The sequence below is a fragment of the Lepus europaeus genome, chromosome 8, assembly GCF_033115175.1.
Source record: "Lepus europaeus isolate LE1 chromosome 8, mLepTim1.pri, whole genome shotgun sequence".
Classification (NCBI taxonomy): Eukaryota; Metazoa; Chordata; class Mammalia; order Lagomorpha; family Leporidae; genus Lepus; species Lepus europaeus.
The window spans coordinates 109,591,494-109,615,679 of NC_084834.1; the positions used below are offsets into that span (position 1 = coordinate 109,591,494).

Below are 24,186 nucleotides of genomic sequence, written 5' to 3' on the forward strand. Positions count from 1 at the left end.
GTCAGCGGCCATCTTAGCATGACCTTTTCACCTCAGTGGCCATCTTGATATGACCTTTTCACCTCAGCAGCCATCTTGATATGACCTTTTCACCTCATTCCACCACATGGAATCACGAAAGACTCAGGATAGCCAAAGCTACCCTGAGGGGAAAAAAAGCAAGCTAGAGGCATCACAGCATATCATAAAGCTATTGTTATTAAAATACCATGCTTTGACATTAAAATGGATACATAAATCAGTGGAACAGAATAGAGAGCCCAGAAATTAATGCACACACATACATATAACTGATTTTTGACAGAAGTGCCCATACCATACATTGGAGAAAGGATATTCTCTCCAATAAATAGTGCTGATAAAACTTGGTGTACATTTGTAGAAGACTGAAGTTAGATCCCTACCTCTCAACATATACGAAGATCAACTCAATATGAATCAAAGGTCTCAATTTAAGACTGAGACTAAGAGGCCGGCGCCGTGGCTCAGTAGGCTAATCCTCCGCCTTGCAGAGCCGGCACACCGGGTTTTAGTCCCGGTCGGGGCACCGATCCTGTTCTGGTTGCCCCTCTTCCAGGCCAGCCCTCTGCTGTGGCCAGGGAGTGCAGTGGAGGATGGCCCAAGTTCTTGGGCACTGCACCCCATGGGAGACCAGGATAAGCCTCTGGCTCCTGCCATCGGAACAGCGCAGTGCGCCGGCCGCAGCACGCCTACCGCGGCAGCCATTGGAGGGTGAACCAATGGCAAAAAGGAAGACCTTTCTCTCTGTCTCCCTCTACTGTCCACTCTGCCTGTCAAAAATAAAAAAGACTGAGACTAAGAAGCTGCTGGAAGAAGATCCAGGGGAAATGTGGTATAGGTGATGACTTCTTGGAGAAGACCCCCCCAAAGCATAGGTAACAAAAGCAAAACTAGAGAAGTGGTATTATATCAAATTCAGAAGCTTCTGTACTGCAAAGAGAACTATCAATAGAATGAAGAGACATCCAACAGAATGGAAAAAAATATTTGCAAGCTACCTATATGACAAAGGATAAATAGCCAGAAGAAATCAGCAACTAAAAATAGTCAGCAACAACAATAACAACAAAAAACAAATCCTGCTAAGAAATGGGGAAAGGACTTCAGGAAACAGCTCTCCAAAGAAGAATTACAAATGGCCAACAAATACATGAAAAATGCTCTACATCACTAGCCATCAAGGAAATACAAATCAAATCCACAATGAGCTATCTCCTCACCCCTTTCAGAGTGACTGTTATACAAAACACAGCGTAACAATGGCTGGTAAGGAAGTGGAGAAAAGGAAACTCTTATACACTGTTGGTGGGAATGTAAAGCACTACAACCATTGTAGAAAACAGTACAAAAATTTCTTTTAAAACCTAGAAATAGACTTCCATAAAATGCAGGAATCCCACTACTAGGTGTATATCCAAAAGGCATGAACACATTGTACCAAAGACATATAAGCACCATTGTTGATAGCAACACTGTTTGCAATAGCCAAAATATGGAGTTAAACAAGGTGTCCATCATCAGATGAATGGGTAAAGAAAATGTGTAGATACACACACAGACACACACACAATGAAATATTACTCAGCTATAAAAAAGAATTCTCCCTTTTATGTAGAGGCCAAAATTTAAAAAAGAAATTTCTGTGTGTACCAGTATTATTGCAAATATATTTTTGTCAAGCTTTGTTTTACATCTTTGTCAAACAAATGGCTAAGACAGATATCTATTACAGTTTTAATGATCTGTGATTATTTCAAAAATGTATTGTATATGAGTGGAATGAACATCTTTTCAATTGGTTATTGTTTACAGCCTTTGCATATGTTCCTGTTGAACTGTGGCCTTTTTACTTGTTGAATGCTTTATTTAGTGGAACATTCAGCCTTTGACTATATTGTAAATTTAAAATGTTATCTCAAAAATTCTAAAATGAAAGAAGGCAAAAAGAAAGGAAGGAAGGAAGAGAAAAAAAAAGGAAAGAAAGAGAGGGGGAGAAGTATCATTATATTCTTAGAATTGTATCTATGAACTACATTAAATCTGTTCTTTTTGTATTAATATCACATTAACATGAGAATTGCATTATAGCAATTGCCATGCACTTGCTGTGACTCTAAGAATCTAATGTATTAATAAATTATTTAAAATAAAATAGATTATATAACTTAGAATTAGCTGTAATTATATTAATATAGTTATTTAATATTTATGTTATTAGAAAAAAGTGTGGTGGTTTCCAGGGAGTGGAAGTCAGGGCAAGGGGTTGTTGGTGTTTAATGGATACAGAATTTCAGCTGGAAAGATGAAAAAGATCTGGAGATTTACAGAAGTAATTGTCACAAAGAGTGGGATATCCTTAATTCCAGAGAACCATATGCTTTAAAATGATTACAATGGTAAATGTCATGTAATTTTCATTTAATCACAATAAAAAACAGAGAGACAGGAAAGTAAAGTTCACAGAGAGAACAAAGGAGATGGCCATGAAAGGGCAGAGCAGAGATTGGAGTTAGCAAGACACAAGTTAAATAGCGCTGCAAAAGGCAAGGAAGAACTCTCCTCAAGTCTCAGGAAACTACTGAAGGTGTATAGGAAACAGAGTCATCAGGTAAGAGAATCAAAGAGAAGACAAAGGGTTTTAAAGAAACAGGAGAGATGAGAAATATTTGCATAGGAAAGTGTGAAAGTGAATGGCTGAGGGATGTATAAAATGACTTCCTGTAATGCTAGGAAACTGGCTTTAGGATCATGGTTAAGAATTTAAAATTGCATCAGTACATTTATGCTTGTGTATTTCCTTCCAGCTGTGAAAAACACTAAGGAACAGGTAAAGGATTGTGGAACTTTGGATTTATCAAAGTAACCTTTCCAACAAGAGAGTGTGAAGTATCAGAGAGGTAACAGAGTTGATAACACAAGTAAGGAATGATTCTTTCCTTTTCCTGTCACTGCCTTACTCATCAAATATACCATAAAAACATAATAAGGACGAAGCAATTATCTGTGAAATGCTGTGTTTAACACATTAGGTTCCTCTGGAATATCATAATATAATAGAGTCTGAGCTACTATGTGCAATAATTCCTTAACAGTGTGATATTTTCCATCTCTTCATTCCAACACGGCAATACTTGTTAGTCTCCTGGTACCATTTTTTAAATTTCTCTTTTTCAGACAACAGTCTGAAAAACTTTTACTAATTCCATTTACACTCGAGGAAGCGAACATCAGAAGAACCAAACAACTGTGGGGTAAGAGCCCTGATTTGCGGGCAAGTGTGTCTCCCTCTGAAGTCGAAGCTCTGTATAACAAGCCTGTTGCCACCACAGTGAAAGCTGCCATTTATTGCCAGGCAGTGTGCTGGACAGTTCTGCAAACATTTACAGTTTTTGCACAAAAGTTCTGCATACAGATGTGCTATCAATTCACTTTGTGTAGGAGAAAGATGCTGCCCAGAGGGTTTCATTAATCTGTCTGAGTTCACATAATTAGCAAGCAGGACGAATGCCATTCCAAGCCAGTGCCTTTTTCACTATGCCAGGGAAAAGAGGAAAGAGAAGAATATAACTACGTGTATTCCTTGTACAGTAAAATAGAACGATCTTAACTGTTTTCCCTTTTGAATGGGGCATTTAGCCTAGCAGTTAAGACACGAATGTCCCATATCAGAGTGCCTGTGTTCAGTTCCTGGCTCAAGCTCCTAACTCCATCTTCCTGCTGCCACAGAACCAAGTAGGAAGAAGGTGATGGCTTACATAATTGAGTTCCTGACTCCCTAGTAGGAGACGTGGGTCCAATTCCCAGGTCCCAGCTTGGGCACAAACCCAGTTCCAGCTGTTGTGGCATCGGGGGAGTGAACTAGTAGATGGGGGTTCTCTATCTGTATCTCAATCTCTGTATTTCTGCCTCTCAAGTAGATTTTAAAAAGAAAGTACATACAAATGAACTAAAGTCCTAATAATAATAGCCAATATTTCCACACTGAGGCACTATGTGAGCATTTTACATGTATTAATTCATCTACTTTTCACAAAAACCTGTGAAGTCGTTATTAACATTATTTTTATTTTATGAACATGGAAACTACTAAGATTTGAACTCTAGCACTTTAATTCTGGAGTTTCCATGAATTAAAGCACCATATTGTCCCAAAGTGTTAGAAGCAGTGATACTAAAAATCTTTATTTAAAGCAGTGTTTCCTTTTAAACAGGTACCATTTGGTTGTCACAGTGTAATTGTGACCAAACACTACCTATTTTTACTCTTCGTGTTGCTGTCAGAAAAAAAGGGGTAATTTGTGACTAATCAAACAGAAGGAAAACCAGATTACCCAAGAATGTAAACAAAGCAATACATCTTAATTAAGATGCATTTATGTTTCTCTGCAGAGTTGGGGGGTGGGGGGGACTGTGTTTGTGTGTGTGTGTGTGTGTAAATTCTTAGGAGAATGGACCCCAAAAACACTAGCTGCTTCTTAAAAGGAAAGGGACCAAGATCAGAATTTGGTCAAACAGGGTTTCAGTCATATGTTTATGGTTTCAAAATGCACAAAATCATGTATTCATAATGTTGTCTAATTAAAAAATGTGTTTCCTCTTTTTCAGCTGCCTTCACTCCCATAAATGTCTCTATTTATATATTTATTCCATTAACTCACTTTGGGAACATCTTTGTTTGATATTCATTACTCTGTTCTCTCAGAAGTAGGTATCCTTTTTAAAATATATAACATATTAATAATTTCACTATTCCATTGTAAGGCATGAAGGTATCTGCTGTTCAAAAAGAATTTAAGAAGTACTTCTTCAGTTGTATTTAAGAATATCTGATTGGTTTTATTGTGAGCTTTTATGTGAAGGTTTCTTTAAGATATTTATATACCCACCAATTTCCTTTAAACTCTTAATCCTAGTGCATTCCTAAAATATTTTTCATTCAAATCAAATCCTTGCAACCTGTTTCTTCTCCTTTAACAAAATTGGCCAATACAAAAAAAAAATGCATTCTTGTTGGGACTGTGTTGTCTCTGTTTTCTTCAAGCAATTCTATGGGTTGAGGCTTCTCTGTTGAAACTTGTTGAACTAGTTTCATTTCAAGGACTTGTAATCTGTTTCCTTAATTTCTTCCCGCTGTAGACATCTACTAAATCTAGAGATGTCATTCAGTTGATTAGAAAATCGAGTTCAGTGGGTGCAGACCTACAAGATCATATTCTTCCTCCTGTCGGTGATGTATCGGTAAGTTCAGTTTTGTGGGACATATGCTTGTTTGCTGTCCTGTGTCAGAGGCTGGATTCCAGATGTGTCGAGGAGCACTACTGGTGAGGTATCCTTAATGGATTCAACCTGCATTGTTTCTTCTCAGATTCGTGGAATCATGATGGCAGGACAGATTAATTAATCTCTGTGTTTGAAGTCAATATTTTTGTATTTAAAAAAACCCTCTCATTGTTGACATTACTTTATGTACCAAGAAATACCTGGGATTTTAGAAGAAAAACTGTATTGTGCTGTGTACTGATTGATTCTGAACTTCTTGGTGGTGGTGTGTGTGTGTGTTCTTTTCTTTTAAGAAAAACCTTTTTTCAGCAATCTGACAAAACTTACCTTCTCTGGCACTCCCCCTTTAGCTGTTTCTCCTTGTCATTCATGGCTGGTCCTTTTGGAATAATGCACATGGGGGAGCCAGGAGTGGTATTGACATCTGCCTTCACGGCAGAAGACCAAAACTTCTTGATGGGAGAGTGAGAACACAGGAGAGCAATCGTGAGGGAAACGTATCTACTCTAACATTCTTCCCGTGAAATAGTGAAGAAAAATAAAAACAGACGTTAATTGAAATTTTTTTCCAAAATAGGGTTTGCCCCATAGAAAGAAGAAAATAATTCCTTGGCATATCTTTATTTACAACTAAAATAGTGATTTTAAATAATTATGATAACAATAATATTTCTTCATTTTAAAATTTATGTCACTTTCAAAACATTATTATATTTGTTATTTCATTAAATAGCCAAACAGCCTGGTAAGTTCAATGGGACAGACATGATTAGCTTCCATCTTAAAGTAAGGAATCTGAGAGAAATAGGAGTTAGGGGGCTTTTCCATATCTACAGGATTGTCAGCTGTCAATATCACAGCTGTAATTCCTCAGAGTTCATTTTTCCTTATTCTTTACTACAATCTCTAGTAGCCATAACTATACCAGGAAAATTTCAGAGATGAGAATTTGGTAATCAATTGAATTCTGTTAATGAACTTCTCTGGGTTTCTTTCCCACTCACAAAATACCCATTTGTACCATTCCTTCAGTGAGCACACAGTGATTTTCAAAAGGGTGCTTTTGAGACCTTTTAAAAGAATTTAAAATGCTAAAATGCTTCACACATATTCAGCACTCCATAAATATTTAATAAACAAATGAATGAAAAAAGTTAATATCTTGAGTTAATGTTTTTGCTTATTTATTAAAACCTGCTGAATTTGAAAATGTTTCCTACATTTATAAAAATCATTCTTATAAAAAAGGATTTCCAACTTCTCATCTCACATTCCCAATTATTCTTTTTAAGTTATATCTCAAAATTATAGGCAACACAAGCACTCTTTTCTTATGCACATTTTTGTGTTACAGAAATTTATGGGACATTGCATGATTAATATTGGTGATCAGCGCTATAGTTCTGGACAAGGGTAACAAATTGATAAAGAAAAGTGACAGTCGGAAACACTAAATGCTTACATTTTCTTTAAGCCAAATTCATGGCATATTAATCCAAGATTTGGAGGATTTCAAGAAGAAGGCAGATCATATTAACAAGGAGGCTTAAGCATTGAAGAAATGCAGATGTCTAATAATTAGTATGACAGCCTCAGTCTTATTTTATTTTATTTTATTTTATTGAAAGGTAGAGTTACAGACAAAGAGAGGGAAAGACAGAAATTCTTCCATCTGCTGGTTCACTCCCCAAATGCCAAAACAGCCAAGGCTGGGCCTATCCAAAAGTCAGGAGCTTCTTCAGGGTCTCTCACTCGGGTGCAAGGGCCCAAGTACTTGGGCCATCTTCTACTGCTTTCCCAGGCTGTAAGCAGAGAGCTGGATCAGAAGCAGAGCAGCCAGAATGCGAACCAGTGCCCATATGGGATGCCGGCTCTGCAGGTGGAGGCGCTGGGCCCAACAGCGTCAGTCTTACCTACACTCGTTCTTTTTTTTTTTTAACTTTTATTTAATGAATATAAATTTCCAAAGTACAGCTTATGGATTACAATGGCTTCCCCCCGCCCAAACTTCCCTCCCACCCGCAACCCTCCCCTTTCCTGCTCCCACTCCCCTTCCATTCACATCAAGATTCATTTTCAATTCCTACACTCGTTCTAAAAGGTGTTTCATAGTCATGCTTACCATTCTCATTTCTCCATTAACAAGAAACGCAATGTAGAAATGCCTTGCCAAAACATATTCAATTCAATTCTTGCTGTTTCTACTATCATGAACCTGTGGGTTTTGTGACCCCATTCTCTATGTTTTTAGCGCTCTGATTTCGGTGCAACTGTCCATCTGTTGGCCTTTGAGGAATATCTGTACTCCTATTCTTTCCTATACTCCTTGTTAATTGAGTGATTCATTCACTTTTAAACATCAGTTGTGTTCCTTATATAAGATAAAATGCCAATTGACTAATTTATCTGAGATTGTTAGCCCGTTCCCAGAAGTCTGGTATCTCTAATTTCCACATAGATATTTATTTTAGGTGATGCTTAATAAATGAAAAAGTTAGATTCCTCTTTTGCCTCATCATTTTTAGAGGAAGAGGTAGTCTGGCAAATGCTTTCTAAGTACTCCTGTTTAACATTTCAATTTCATCCTAAATAATCATTCCAGTTAATGTGCTAATTTTCCAAAACCATTCCCTAATACATTCTAAAATGATATCTACAGAGTTAATATCAAAACAGCAACTAAAACATGCAAGTTATCTACAGATTACTAAACTTTATATGAATTATCAATTAACTACAACTTTTCAGTTTGTTTTCAGTAAACTCATAGTGCTTACTATATGCCATGGATAAATTATGCGATCTCATTTTATTCCCACAACAATCCTACAACAGGTACAATCATTTTCTTCATTTTATACATAAAGAAAACACAGTAGCAACACGAGGTATTTAGTAGGAAAGCTTCGATTTGAATCTAGGCAACGGAGCCAGAGTCTAACTAGTAGAAAATTTGTTTTTTCTTCGTTAATTTTCAAAAGAAAAGTAGTTTTGTTTTGAATTTAAAAATTGAGTAAAACATGTATACTGCTAGTCACTAGTCACTCTGTAGGTTTCTATCTGTAGTCAGGGAAATGAAATATGTATTTGTTTCATTGACATTTGAAGGCTGATTTATCACATTTTTCCTTGGTTCTGCTTTTTCTTTTCTAATGGTCTGGTATATTGGGAATAACATTTTGCACATTAAAAAGAGGGGGATGGCAGACACATCCAATTATTCAGTACTTGTAAGCCAAGATTTCAGAAACTTTTGAACAGATAAGAATATGATTTCATGGTGGATGGTGAATTATTTGTGATTATAAAATAACAGCTACTATTTATGTTCTGTTTACTAAATATGAATCATTTGGCAAATATTATTTATTTTTTATAATTCTCATGAGTGAGGCACTATGATTATCCTTTCATTTTGCAGCCAAAAAAAAAGTTGGTGGATTTTAAACTGAAGTCATCCATACCTTCCTATTGCCAACATAAAGGCTTTCACATTCTTTTTTAGGGTGGTCTAGTTACAAACAGGACAGACACTTTGGAACTCAGATAATGCATTCCCTTCCCTTAGCTCTGTGGCCCCTGTCACTTTCCTTTCTGAATCTCAGTGTCCTCATTAACAAAATGGTAACAATAGGTCTACCCCTCTGAACTGTGGAAAAATTACTTGAGGTTACCTATATGAACACTCCTGACCCAGAACAACATGTGATATGTGCTGGAGTTCTTCATTTCCTTACAGCACACCTCTGGGTAGTATTTGTTACCATCGTTTTTAAACTGAGAAAGCTGACATTCAGAAAGGTTTCCTACATGTAAAGTAAGTCATTGTAAAAATTAAAAGAATATTAAGAAAAGAAGGAGGAGGGACGATGGAAGTGAGGAAGGGAGGGAGGGAGGGGATGAGGTGGAAAGTATCTTTATCCTCTTAAAACATAAATACATGAAATTTGTTCCCTTTATATAAATAAATTTTAAATTTTTTTTAAAGAGTCACAAGCAGGGATGGAAGCCAAAGTCTTCTGACCTAAAATTGTAGGTCCTAGTGTGCAAAGTCAGGATGCCTATCGAAGATTGCTCTAGGCAGATGAAGAATGAGAGGAACTTTACAGCATCTTGAGCTTTTGTTTTTGTTAGCCTAATGGAAGTCTGCTATTTGTGTTGTTTTAAATATTTTTTAGAAAAGACATTTACAATACTTGATTATTTTCAATTTTATAGCACAGATAGAATCAAGGGTTTAATGATTGTACCATGAGTTTCATGAGGTTAAAAACCATCTTACTCTTCTGTGCCTCCCAAAGCCAAACATGATGTGTAAAACATAGTCAGAGGCTCAATAAAATATGGATGGATGGATGGATGGACAGACGGATAGACGGACAAATGGCAGGGTGGAAGAGTAGATAACTGAATCAATGGACAGTTGGACAAAAGAAAGGACAAAGGAGGAATAAGAAATAATTTAATAGTTGGTAAATTCCTTGAAGCAGTTTGTTAAGATATATTGTTGTTTCACAAGACTCTGATATAAGCATTTTAATATAAATTCATTTAATACAAATTCATTTTGCATATATATATGTATGTATGTATGTATTATTCCAATCTGGGCTTTCACCTGCAATCTGATACACACCTTACAAATTTTAGTGGGTGGGACTGAAACTTGAGCCAAAAACATGTTAAGACTAAACTCACACACACAAGCAATGTAACAACATTAGGCACTACCTATCTTTGCCAGCAAAGTAGAACATTCGGTGACAACTAACTGAGCACCAAAAAGTAAACCTGTTAAAGTGAAATGAACACTATGAGAAACAGTGACTTGATCATCCCTTGCCCTGACTGTTGATGAACACTTAATACGTTATCCCTCTTAGTATTTTTATTTTGTTTGTTCTACTTAATGCTTTTGGTTGAATTCTGTAATCAATACACAGTTATTCTTAAGTGTTGAAACTTAACTGAAAAGTGATCCCTGTTAAATATAAGAGTGGGAATAAGAGAGGGAAGAGATGTGCAATTTGGGACATGCTCAAGCTGACTTGCCCCAAACGGTAGAGTTAAAAACATACCAGGGGATTCCAATTCAATCCCATCAAGGTGGCATGTACCAATGCCATCTCACTAGTCCAAGTGATCAATTTCTGTTCACATTGATCATAATGATAGGACTAAGAGTCAAAGGGATCACATAAACAAGACTAGTGTCTGAAAATACTAACCGATAGAATAAAAAAGGGAGAGAACGATCCAACATGGGAAGCAGGATACACAGCAGACTCATAGAATGGCGGATGTCCTAAACAGCACTCTGGCCTCAGAATCAGCCCTTAAGGCATGTGGATCTAGCTGAAAAGCCCATGAGAGTATTTCAGGCATGGAAAGCCAAGACACTCTGGCAAAAAAAAAAAAAAAAAAAATGACCTAAATGAGACATCTCCACGAGTGAGATCCCAGTGGAAAGAACAGGTCATCAAAGAAGGAGGTACCTTTCTCTGAAGGGAGGAGAGAACTTCCGCTTTGACTATGACCTTGTCTAAATATGATCAGAGTTGGTGAACTCAAAAGGCTTCCATAGCCTTGGCAACCCATGACAAGAGCCTAGGGTGATTACTAACACCATAAAAAAGAGTGTCAATTTGTTAAGTCAACAATTGGAGTCACTGTGCAATTATTCCCCATGTAGGATCTCTGTCCTTAATATGCTGTACATTGTGATTTAATGCTATAACTAGTACTCAAAAAGTATTTTTCACTTTGTGTTTCTATGTGGGTGCAAACAGTTGAAATCTTTACTTAATATATGCTAAACTGATCTTCTGTATATAAAGAGAATTGAGGCCGGTGCCGTGGCTCAACAGGCTAATCCTCCGCCTTGCGGCACCAGCACACCGGGTTCTAATCCCGGTCGGGGCACTGATCCTGTCCCGGTTGCCCCTCTTCCAGGCCAGCTCTCTGCTGTGGCCAGGGAGTGCAGTGGAGGATGGCCCAAGTGCTTGGGCCCTGCACCCCATGGGAGACCAGGAGAAGCACCTGGCTCCTGCCATCGGAACAGCGCGGTGCGCCGGCCGCAGCGCGCTACCGCGGCGGCCATTGGAGGGTGAACCAACGGCAAAAGGAAGACCTTTCTCTCTGTCTCTCTCTCTCACTGTCCACTCTGCCTGTCAAAAAAAAAAAAAAAATAGGAGGATTGTTCTGAAAAAGAAAAAAAAAAAAACTCTCTCAAAAAACTGGGCTTTGGAAGTCAGAGTCCCCCAGAGGGAGGTTAACTGCATCCTGGCTGTGGGAACTCAGCAAAATTACTTCTCTCAGAGCAAGTTAGTCATCTATAAAATGACCACAAATAACTCTGCTGACAAGGATATTTGAAATATAAAATGTGACAGTATTTGAGGTAATTTTAAAAGGTTCATGGAAAATGGAATTAGAAGGTAAAAATTTTAAATATAAATTCTATTATTCAATAGGCTCTGTCAAGCTCAAGATACTTTTGGAAGTGAGAATAGTATCCATTTAGCCTATCCCTAAAGATCTGAGAGTTCTGGGAATTTAGCATGTCATTTCAGTCCTCTTTACATTATAACTGAATAAAAATGGGTGCCTTTTAAATATTTATGTATTCATTTATTTGTTTATTTGAGAGATCAAGAGGCAGAGAGACACAGAGTGAGCCCCTCATTGCTGGTTCACTCTCTCAAAATACCTGCAGAGTCAGAGCTGGGCCATGCCTGAAGCCAGAACCCAGAAACTCAATCCAGGTCTCCCACACAGGAAGCAGCAGCCTGACCACCTGAGCCATCCCCTGCTGCCTCCCAGGGTGCACATTAGCTGGGAACTATAATTGGAAGCAGACCCATGACTCACTCAGGCACTCTAACATGGGTTGCAGATGTGCCAACTGGAAGCTTAACTCCTAAACCAAACACCTGCCCCTAAATGCATATTCTAAGATTATGAATCAAAAAGGAGTCATAAGGAGTGCCTAATGATTTCACTCCGAAGACCTCACAAAACTGTCCTTGTTGATGAAAGCAAAGACCAAACACATTGTGGTCAAGGTTTCCCAGTTGTTTTTGTCGGCAGCTTTAGCCAACATTCTCAAAACACTCATAATAAGCAGTGCCATTCTTTGTGCCTCCAGAAAGTCAAAAATCTGGTGCCATGACTTTGTTCTTGACCAGGCTGCTTTTTCTTCCTTCTCAGAGGCAGAGTGATAGACTCAGACAGAAAGGGCTCCGATTCGCTGGTTTACTCTCAATTTCCAGGTCTGGGACAGGCCAAAGTTTGGAGCCAGGAACCTGATCCAGATCTCCCTTGTGGGTGGCTATAACCTAATTAATTTAAGTCATCACCTGCTGCCTCCCAGGATCCATATTAACAAAAAGTTGGAATCAGAAGCCAGATCTTAGAATTGAAACCAGACACATCGCAACCTTTACCTACTAGATCAAACATGCACCCTGATCTTTCTGCTTTTGCTTTGACTGGTCCACTTTCCTCTCTTGGTAGCCATGGCTTTGCTTGTGCTTTGCATTCATGATCACACTTGGAAACCATGTTTCATCCCCTGTCACAGTTCTTCAAAGAAATACTTCAGGATCTTGATCCCTCTTGCTTAAAATTTCTCTTGAAATCTCTGCTCTTGTCTGCAGGCTACCTGAGCACAACAGTTTTGGTACCCATTGAGTTGAACGCTTGCTCAACTTTGATTTTCAGTCAGAATTTTGTAAGTGGGACCATTTGGGGTGTCGTCTGCTGTATTTACTACTGTTTCTGCTGTTAGTTGTAAATCATCTTCAGTTAGGGCACCAGTGAGATTAATTTTTTCCTCACAAATTGATGTGGATGATCTGAAACTGCAGGCTTAATTTTCAACATTGTCCTGTCACTTTTTGAAATGAAGTATCTATTTGTAAGTGACTGATCATTTTGGAGCATTATCTCTATAAATTTTTCACAAAGTATTGGTGGGCTCCTCATTTTTCCATTCAAGCTTCACCACAAAGTTGATGTTTTTTCTCATTTCAGTTTTAGTAAGGTTCATGTTGCTCTGATTGGGGCTCTTTTCAACTGACTCCTCATACTTCTAAGTGCCTCAGGCATGTCATTACAAGTTAGTACGAGTTTGAGTGCAAAAATATACAGGCATACTTTGTTTCATAATATGAATTTTCTGTGATTATTTTGAACACATTTTATAGAGGTTGTTGGTATCAACAATCCCCATAAAGTTGTCACTTCCTAAATAGTATCTCTCTTTTTAGAAAATATTTTATTTATTTAATTGAGAGAGAGAGAGAGAGAGAGCTCTTCCATCAGCTGGTTCACTCCTCAAATGGCCACAATTGCCAGAGCTGGGCCAACCTGACACCAAGAACCAGTAGATTCTTCTAGGTCTCCCATGTGGGCACAGGGGCCTAAGCACTTAGGCCATCTTCTACTGCTTCCCCATGCTATAGCAGAGAGCTGGATCAGAAGAGTAGCAGCCAGAACACAAACAGGTGCCCATATGGGATGCTGGCACCACAGGTGGAGGCATGGCCCATAGTGCCAGCCCCAATAGTATCTCTTGTTCTTATCATTTTGGGTACTAAATGATGATTCTCTAAAAGTCAAAGAGTACACAAGCATTCAAATATCAGAGTATATTAAGTCATCATAAAATGTTGTTTTTCATATAGCAAATGACTGAGTTCACCTGCACAGAGAGAAATACAATTTACATTGATTAAAGAGGAGTTAACATTTCTGTTCTTTAAAAAAAAAATAAAAAGATGTATTTATCTATTTGAAAGATAGAGTTACACAGAGAGAGGAAGAGACAGAGAAAGACAGGGATTCTACCATCCACTGGTTCACTCTTCAAATGGTCTCAATGTCCAGGGCTGGGCCAGGTGGAAGCCAGGATCCAGGTGCTTCCTCTGGGTCTCCCACATGGGTCTTAAGAGCTCAAGTACTTAGGGCTTCTCGCATTCCTTTTCCCAGTTAGTCAGCAGGGATCTGGATCAGCAGTAGAACATCAGGGACACGAACCAACAATCGTATGGGATGCCAGCATCACAGCAGCCTTACCTGCTACACCACAATGCCAGCCCTACCATTCTGGTTCTTTAGGAAGTTTCCTTCAGAGATGTACCCCAGTCTTATTGAATGGGTTCTTTTTTCAGTTACATTAGAAGTTAAGTACATGGGTTGGCCTGGGAAGCTGACCAACAATGCCTTTTTGATGATAGTATATTTTGAACTTGAAAAAGCTGTTTTTATGAAGTTTTATGTAATATAACCTATCTGTAAATGGGCATTTGTTTAAGCATCACATGCATCCACATTTGTATAATGGTACCTTATATCTATCTACAAGAGAGCAGAAAAATAATCGTGAAAGGAAAAATTTGGCACATGTAGGTAATATGATAAGAGAAGTGTAGCTGGAAGCAGAGTAGTAGAGCAGTTGCCTATCAGGGAAGGCTTTTCTGGGATCGGAAAGATCCCTGAGGAGTAGGGGGTCCAGGATGTCTTCCACTTAATTCAAAATTTCTTTGGACTCAGGTACAAAAGCCACCAGCTTAAAGATGGGAGAAACTGCATGCCCCAGCTCTGTTTATTGAAAATTCATGCTCTTCCACACGTTCCTCAAAGTGTTTACCTTTCAGTAAGTAAGATTTGAGAAAGCAAAGTCACAAAATCACTCAAATTTATCCATGTTTTCATTAACATCTCTAGAAAAAAATATGTCAGGAATACACCCTTTGAAATACTGAATCATCAAACATAATGAAGGTGTAATGGATATGATAAATTGGATTTACAAGAGATTATAGGTTGCATTACTCAGAATAAGATCATCTATACTTGCCCTTTCCTTAAAAGAATGCAGAGTGCCAATTAGGTCATGATCTGGGATTACATGTAGCTTTCTTACCATTTTAATTTCTAAGGGTTCACTTTGTACTCCTGAAAGTATGACTTGAATAAAATATCGCTTAATCTTGCAATTCTATGCCAGCATAGAATTTTCTTTTCATGGAAGAGTTCACAAACACCACACCTTGCAAAAATTAAAGATTTAAATGTCACAAAATTTCTTTGAAGGCTGCAGGTTTCTATTTTCACAAAAGTCATATTTTCAGTTGTTATAGGCAGAATTCTGAAAGCCTTCAGAATTCCCACCTTCTGATGTACTTACACATTCTCCAGCAATTCAATCAAACAGTAACCTAGATGTTGCTATGAGAGGAGTTTGAAGAAGTAATTAATATTCCCAATCAGCTTGACTTTTTTTTTTTTTTGGACAGATAGAGTTATAGACAATGAAAGAGAGACAGAGAGACGGAGAGAAAGATCTTCCTTCCGTTGGTTCACTCCCCAAATGGCCACTATGGCGGGGACTATGCTGATCCGAAGCCAGGAGCCAGGTGCTTCCTCCTGGTCTCCCATGCGGGTGCAGGGACCCAAGCACTTGGGCCATCCTCCACTGCTTCCTGGGCCACAGCAGAGAGCTGGACTGGTAGAGGAGCAACTGGGACAGAATCTGGTGCCCCAACTGGGACTAGAACCTGGCGCCTATATGGGACGCAGGTGCCGCAGGCAGAGGATTAACCAAGTGAGCCACGACGCTGGCCCCTGAAGATGTAATTAATATCCCCAATCAGCTTGACTTTTACATGGAAGAGATTATCCTTGGTGAACCCAAAATAATCCAGTGACATCTTAAAAGGGACTGGACTTTACCTAGAGAAAAACATGAGCAGGTGAGAGAAATTCAACGTGAGGGAAATTTTCTTCACTGAGTCTAAAGATGGCATGGGTTCCCTGGTAAAGAGTGGAAGAAATCCAGAGGCTAAGAGGAGCCCCTTAACTGAAAGCCAGCAGGACAATGGGTTAAAGGCACTGGATTCTGCCTAATAGCTGAGTGAGCTTGGAAGAGGATTGCAAGTCTCATATGAAAGAGCAGCCCCAACCAACACCTCGATTTCAGCTCTGTGAGATCCTCAGCAGAGCCCAACCATGCAACATACAGAACGGTGAGCTAATACATAGGTATTGCTTTAAGTAGACAAGCTTACGATTATCTATTATCAGCAATAGAAAGTTAATACACCTTTGTCTGTTTTATGGACACAAGTAAAATAGAAAAAATATTCAAGGGCAAAATGGTGCCTACCTACTTATAAATAGGCAAGATTCCAAAGGGCTTTATTAAGTGCATTTCTTTTCCAATCTGAAAGTACGCAAAGAAATATAACCTCCACAGGATGGAAAGGTGATGGCACATTTTTGTTTCCATGAATTGCTTATTTATGTCTATAAAAGTTGGTAGTAAGTTGAAAGTTTACCCATAAACAATTAGGTGCCCACAGCGTTGACCTATGTTTCCTAAGCTTTTGTCATTTGGCCTGGGTGCAGACTGTATTCTCCAAGAGGAGAAACATTTTGATGGATGCCTTATCTCCCTAGGATGTCTGTCAGCATTTTCCTCCAGGTGCTCACAGCTGTTTCTATGGGACTGAAGGTGCCACTGCCATGCACTATATATCAATGCACAGTCTATCAATGACTGCCGAGTTGCTCTTCTGCTAAGGATCCCTTGGTTCAGCCCATAACACCATGAGTTTCTGTGTCTGGACAGTGGGGACTGTGAACTCCTATCATCTACTTTCCCTGCCTGTTCACCATGATCAGCTGTGCTGTAACAGGGAGATTGGTTTAAAAGTTGGTGAATACCTTTGAGTTCTAACCTTTCTCCTTTGGACAGTTTTCATTGTCAAATAGCTAGACATACAGAGAGGATTCTCTGAGAAAATGAAGAATCAAACCAACAGAGAATGTAGGATTCTATGAATAGATAAATACATAACAGACAAATGTCCTCAATAATTAACCAAATAGCCTCCATGGCAAGGGAATCTGGATCTGAGAATAAATTTATGTCCTAGAAGTTAGAAGACTTGAGTCTGAGATGATTATTTTATTACATTCCAGAGATCACTTAATCGTATTTGGACACCAGTTTCTTCATTTGGAAAGTGGTTAAATTATACTAAGTAGTATATAAGGTACCTTTCACTTCTGAATGTAGGCTTTAAGCTATATGAAAGGTTAAGTAATGTCACATCACATGATGCTTCTGTTTGTTATATTAGCATTAGCTTTTGTTCCTCAGAGGACACACTGACTTTCTACAAACAGTTCTCTATTTTTTTATCTTAGTTTATTTGAGATTCTGAGATAGACAAAGAGATACAGAGATGGTGAGAGAGCGAGAGAGAGTGCTCATCTGGTTCATTCCCCAAATTCCCAAAATGGCTAGAGATAGGGTAGAGCTGAAGTTGGGACTTGGTGAACACAATACAAGTCTCTCTTGTGAGTGGTGGAATCAAATTATTTGAATCATTACCACTGCCTCCCAGGATCTGCATTGGTGGCAAGATGGAATCAGAAGCTGGAGCTGGGGTAATCAAACCCAGGCACCTCACTGTGAGATATGGACATCGTAAGCAATGTCCTAACTACTAGGCTTAATGCCCAACACTACTAGATTCTTTTTAATCAGTCAATACACATTTGGAACATAGTCTCCATACCTGCCAGAATTCAGGTGTCCAAGTTTCACTAAGTATGTTGGCTAAAATTATGACTTATGGCCAAACCATCATCTTAACTGCCTAGATCTAGTTTGTACCTTTTATCTTACTATTTACTTATAAAAATATTTTTATATTTTACAGGAAAGCTCCTATAAAATCCGCCAATAGTTTCAAAAAATCTGTTCAGTACAAAGCACTGCAATAAATTCTGTGAAGGAGATATGCAAAATATATTCTGCTCCCAAAGAATCTGTGCTATCAATACACACATGTGATAAGATAATCTTTGATAAAGTAGTTAAAATTCATTACAATAGCAAGTTGAAAGGAATGGGCATTACAGTTGGACAACTTTGGTCCTTCTAAGACCCTTGACATTAGCAAGTTTGGTAGCTACTCACTCAGCCTTTGTTGTCTCATATGTAACACTGGTATAAACCTGCCTGATTCTCATAGAATATAAAGTTCCTGCTCTGTGCCAGGAAAGGTATTAGGTGTTAATGTAATAAGATGGACAGCCCATTGAGTAGTTCCAGTCAACTATGGATGAACATAGCTGCAAACAAATACTTGACACAATGTGATGATCATAAGGTGCTGGAAAAAAGTGAAGCTATTTTTTCATCCAAAATTGTGGAAATGTTCTATATTACCGATGTGACACAGAAAAAAAGAGCATAACACCATATATGAATTTAACCAAAATCTAACCTAGGTGTTGGACCTAAATTCCGGTGCACAGGAAATGAAAGAGATAGAAGAACATGTCAAATATAACAAAAAAGCAATCAAACAGGCTCAGAGAGTGGAGTATTCTTTTCTTTTTTATTTAAAAATTTTAACAATGTGTAACGTTGAATCACTATCTACAATCACTATACTATGCAAAAGAACCTCCTAATTTCTTACTTCTATCTAGTTATATCTAAGTACCCATTAGTCAACCTTTCCCCAGTCTCTCTCTCCCCCACTCTGGTAACCACCTTTATATTTTCGAATGCTGTGAGTTCATCTTTTTTCTTTAACTCTACATGAGTGAGATCATGTGATACTAATCTTTCTGTGCTTAGATTATTTCACTTACCATGTCACAAATGACAATATTTAATCCTCTTCTCTGATTGATTAATATTCTATTGTGTAGATGTACCACATTTACATTATCCATTCATCAGTGAATGGGCACTTACATTGCATCCATTTTTTTAGTCACTGTGAATAGTGTTGCAAGAAACATGGGCATTCAGATGTCTCTTCAAGAGACTGATTTCATTTCTTGTGGGCACATAACTAGTAGTGGGATTGCTGAATAATACAGTAGTTCTATTTTTCACTTTTTTAGAAATCTTCATACTGTTTTCCGCAATGGTTATTCTAATTTACATTCCCAGCAATAGCATACAAGAGTTCCCTTTTCTCTGTATCCTCACCAACACTTGTCTTTTTGATAACAGGCAATATAATTGGAGTGAGGTATCTCATTGTACTTTTGATTTGAATTTGCCTGATAATTAGTAATGTTGAACATTTTTTTCACCTACCTGTTGATCATTTCTATGTCTTCTCTTCAGAAATGTCTGTTTGGATCTACTGCCATTTTAATTAGGTTATTTCCATTTTGCCATTGAATTATTTGAGTTCTCAATAAAGTCTGGATATTAACTCATTGTCAGAATGTAGACCTTCCAAATATTTTCCCCATTTTGTAGATTAGAATTGGAAATTTTTCATTTGCTGTGCATAAGTTACAAAAGAGACTTAAAAGACATTACAATCAAGTGTACTACATTGGTCCTTGGCTCTGTTCTGGTTTTTTAAAACAATATATAAATATAACAAGCACAATAAAGAAAATTAGAAGATAGATTTAGTATTATGAGATATTGGAGTAATGTTATTAATATTTTAGGAATGTTAATTACGTGATTTTGTTGGAAATGTCCTAATTGATTATAATAATTATTTGCTGGAGAAACTTGCTGTCTATTTCACATTAAAATGCACATCAGAGAATGAATGAAGTAAATTCTGTAAAAATGTTAACAGCTGATAAAATGATTTGATGAATATGAGTGTCCTATTATACTATTCTTTCTAATTTTCTACATGTCTGAAAGATTTCACAGTAAAGATAATAGATAAAAAGTGAATGAGAAATAGATTTAAAATCAATTCCTAAACTCTAAAATTTAGATGAACAAATGAAAGAAATAAGTAACAGCATTGGAGAAAGGAGGAATGGTCCTATTTTCAAGCACCTGAACTACATTGGACCACTCCACTGAGAGAAGTTAGACAAGGTTACCACATGCCTCTAGAAATAGAAACCAAGAGCAACATATCTATCCTACATCCTGATGCTTATAACAATCTCCATCAGGTCAAGATAACCAGGATCAAAATTGTAAACAAGTGTCTTGCTGGCAAGGGCAAGAGAAATTACAACTTTTCAAAGAGAACAAAAAAGCCAATAACCATTATAACTATAACACGAGAGTAATTTGTGGGCTTTCCTTTCTGCAGGGCAGTTGGGTTCGGCACCCGAAGGAGAGCCCTGCAGCCATGGATGATCGCCCTTCTGGTTGTGTTATCACTGATAGTGGTGGCAGTGGTCATCGGTCTTCTGATTCACTTCTTAGTCCCTGGTAGGTAAAATTAAGGATTTTACTCAGTTTAATATCTTTTTTTCTGCCAAGCTTAATTTGCATGTAAGTTAATAAAATTTTATTCAAAAAATTACAATTCTACTGTAAATGTCCATTCTTGGAATATACTTTTTTTTTTTTTTTTTGGACAGGCAGAGTGGACAGTGAGAGAGAGAGAGAAAGGTCTTCCTTTGCCGTTGGTTCACCCTCCAATGGCCGCCACAGCCGGCGCGCCACAGCCGGCGCACCGCACTGATCCGAAGCCAGGAGCCAGGTGCTTATCCTGGTCTCCCGTGGGGTGCAGGGCCCAAGCACTTGGGCCATCCTCCACTGCACTCCGGGGCCATAGCAGAGAGCTGGCCTGGAAGAGGGGCAACCGGGATAGAATCCGGCACCCCGACCAGGACTAGAACCCGGTGTGCCGGCGCCACTAGGCGGAGGATTAGCCTGTTGAGCCACGGTGCCAGCCGGAATATACTTTTAATTTATTCAGTCATTTCACCAACAAATAATTACTGAATGCCTATTCCATGCAGGGACTTTTCTGGTACTCAGGACATAGCATTCAAGCAAAACAAACAAATTTCCTACCTCCTTGAAGCTCCTAAGCCAATACTGAACTTTAAGAATCTACATGAAAGATCAAAATTAATAATTGGCTGAAATTTATTAGTAGTCATAATATATGACTTTCATCATTCATTATATATTTAAATGAAAAACTATGATAAGTTGGTTGCTAAAATTGGTTCTTTTAATCACAGCCATCATTTTATTTCCACTAAACTTCTAAAGCAAAAGGAAAGCATATATCTAATGAAATAATGAATTACAAAATGATAAATTATGATTCAATGTTATCACTTATTTTTAGAGAAAGAATTTTATTCTTACCCAAACAACAGCAAAGGACTGTATTTTTATTCCCTTGTATGTTTTTAATCACACAAATAAATCATTTCAGAATTCTTTCTTTTTATATTGCATCTCTGAGGAAAGTAAAAAGCATTTACATTTTTTAACAAATCCCCACAATGTCACTCTCACGTGGAAGTATAGCAAAATTATTATCTAAAACTGCTTACTTGAATGGTTTCATCAGTTGCTATCCTCCAATGATTTAATGAGGAAGTAAAGATTTTATTAGGAGCCCAACAGTTCCAGATTATTAGGACCATAGTTCCAGATTCCATATAACAATCACATAGTTTACAACAGTGACAAAAGATTCTCAAGGCAGCTAATTTGGTTTCATAAAATCCTTTATAAAATGAGAATGTGACTTGATAACAGCATGGATTATATTATATTATATTATATTATATTATATTATATTATTATTACTTAGATAAGGGAACCAAAAAAGCATTGCAGGGCCCAGGAATGTCCCAGTTAGGAGACTGTCCATCCTAAGACCCTTGTTTCTTTTCTAAATCTATGATCAGGAAAGCCATTGCTTCTTCCCTGAGCCACGTTGTGCAGGGATCAGGGGTGTTGATCTTTATTGTTAACTCTTTTCAGCTTTCTTGCCTTTTCCGGGCCTTAAGATAACCAGATTCCCAGGAGTCTCCACTGCTTTCTTTTCTTGTCTTTCTTGATAGCCAAGCAGAGATCTGATTGACTTACCTGTGTTACCCACTATTTTCAACTTCACCTTCAGACAGCCTTTCCCTGGTCTTTCTTACCATCATTTTTTAGTGTGCCTGGTTCTTTCATCACAAATTAAAATTTTCGAAGATGGTCCTTTACCTCTACTTTCAGTAGAGTACAGTCATCCCTCAGTTTCTGCAGAGGACTGGTTCCAGGAACACGTCGGTATATTAAAATTGGAGGATGCTCATGTCCCTTATGTAAAATAAAACAATGCTTGCATAGAACCTGTGCACAGTACCCTGTATACTTTAAATCATCTCTAGATTATTCTGAATATCTAATACCACGTAAATGCTACATAAATAGATGTTATATGGTATTGTTTAGGAAATAATGACAAGAAAAAAGTCTTAACATGTTCATCAGAGATCCAATTTATTCATTTGTCTAATTGATACACAATCATTGTACATGTTTATGGGGTACAGTGTGACATTTCAATACATGTATATACTATATAGTGTCAACTTAGGATGATTAGACTATCCATCACTCCAAAATCTATCATTTCATTGTGTTGGGAACATAGTCCTCTTTTCTAGCTCTTTTGAAATGCATAGTAAATTATTGTTAATTGCAATTAACACTCCTATAATTTTATCTCCATTAACCAACTTCTCCCAATTCTCCCCCCCCCCCCCCTTATATCCTTCTCAGTGTCTGGTTAATGGAGGCAATTTATTTTTTAATATTTTTCACAAACAGTTGATTGAATCCATGAATACAAAAGGCTGATTGTATTTGGAATACACATTTCAATTCAGCAGTGGGCAATATAGTAATGAAATGTTCAAGCTCTTAAGCCAAAGTGTGTCTTTTAGATCGTCTTAAGTTATTTAATGACCCTGTGCCTTACTTTCTTCAACTTTAAAACGATGGAGATGGCAATCTTAGAAAGCTAACCTGAGGATCATGTAAGTTGCAACATGTAAAATATCCAGAACTGTACGTAGCAAATAGTAGGCACTCAATAAATATCAACTACTGTTATTAACTTAGCACATTATTATGTCTATTATTTTTACAACATTCAATTAGAAAGCAGCTTAGAAATACATTCAAGGCTTCATACTATCCCCATTACATTAAGTCTTAGATTCTGACATCTTCAACCAAATCACTTAGTTTTCCTACTTTTCACTCTCGTCACAGGCCAAAAAATGGAGTACTATCATGGCACCTTTAAAATGTCACACCTACAAGTCAGTAACAATTCTGGACAAAACAGCGCATATCAATTTAAAGATTTAAGGGAGATGAGTGAAAACATGGTAAGTTGGATAAAATTTTTTCTAGCATAAAATAAAGGTGGAAAGAATTTTGTGAATCATTTCCTCCATTCCCAAAAACATGATTTTTGATTACCTGCACCCAAATAACTTTGCAGATTCCTGAGCTCTACCCCAGACTTGCTACATCAGTGTCTGATGGAATGGGTAGCTAAGGAGAAGAGATGGGGAGGAGAATAATGAGTTTTCCCATGAAACAAATGGATAATTCTATAAACCACTCTTTCTATCTCAGCCCCATATTTAAAGGTAAAAATTGAAGTCAAGATATCCTGGCTTATTGCTCCCCAAATTCCAACACAATATTTCCATGATGGAAAAGACAGACTGCACCAGAACTACTTTTTTTGTATGATCATACATTTTTTAAAATTAGACAAAATTTTAAGATTTCTAGTATTTTTAAAATATATGAGATAAGCAGTGCCTATCAAAAAGGTTGATTTTATCTTGCTAATATATTAATGAAGACCTACTGTGTAATACTGAAGTTAAATAATGAAAATTTTCTTAAAACTGAAATACAGGACTGCCCCCATACAGGAAAACAAAACTTGGTTGGGTAATAGTTCTGCCAAGATGTCCATAAGTCTTCACTCAAACACTAAGTTCAGATTAACTTCCCAATAAAAAAAGTACAGAAGTCCAGTTATTTTAAAAGGGAAGAAATGACAGTTGTATTGGTTTGATTTGATCAAAAATAAA

The 24,186-nt window shown here is 37.6% G+C and overlaps 1 protein-coding gene across 1 annotated transcript in view; it reads left to right on the top strand.

Moving 5' to 3' along the window:
* Positions 1-1,280: 1,280 nt before the first annotated feature.
* Positions 1,281-24,186, top strand: part of TMPRSS11A (transmembrane serine protease 11A) — a 64,983-nt gene continuing 42,077 nt past the window's right edge. The window contains exons 1-8 of the mRNA XM_062198935.1: positions 1,281-1,287; positions 2,826-2,880; positions 3,196-3,272; positions 4,233-4,312; positions 5,158-5,259; positions 6,656-6,714; positions 20,418-20,539; positions 23,345-23,463. Of these exons, the coding sequence (XP_062054919.1) occupies positions 1,281-1,287; positions 2,826-2,880; positions 3,196-3,272; positions 4,233-4,312; positions 5,158-5,259; positions 6,656-6,714; positions 20,418-20,539; positions 23,345-23,463 (621 nt within the window). The remainder of the gene's footprint in view (positions 1,288-2,825; positions 2,881-3,195; positions 3,273-4,232; positions 4,313-5,157; positions 5,260-6,655; positions 6,715-20,417; positions 20,540-23,344; positions 23,464-24,186) is intronic.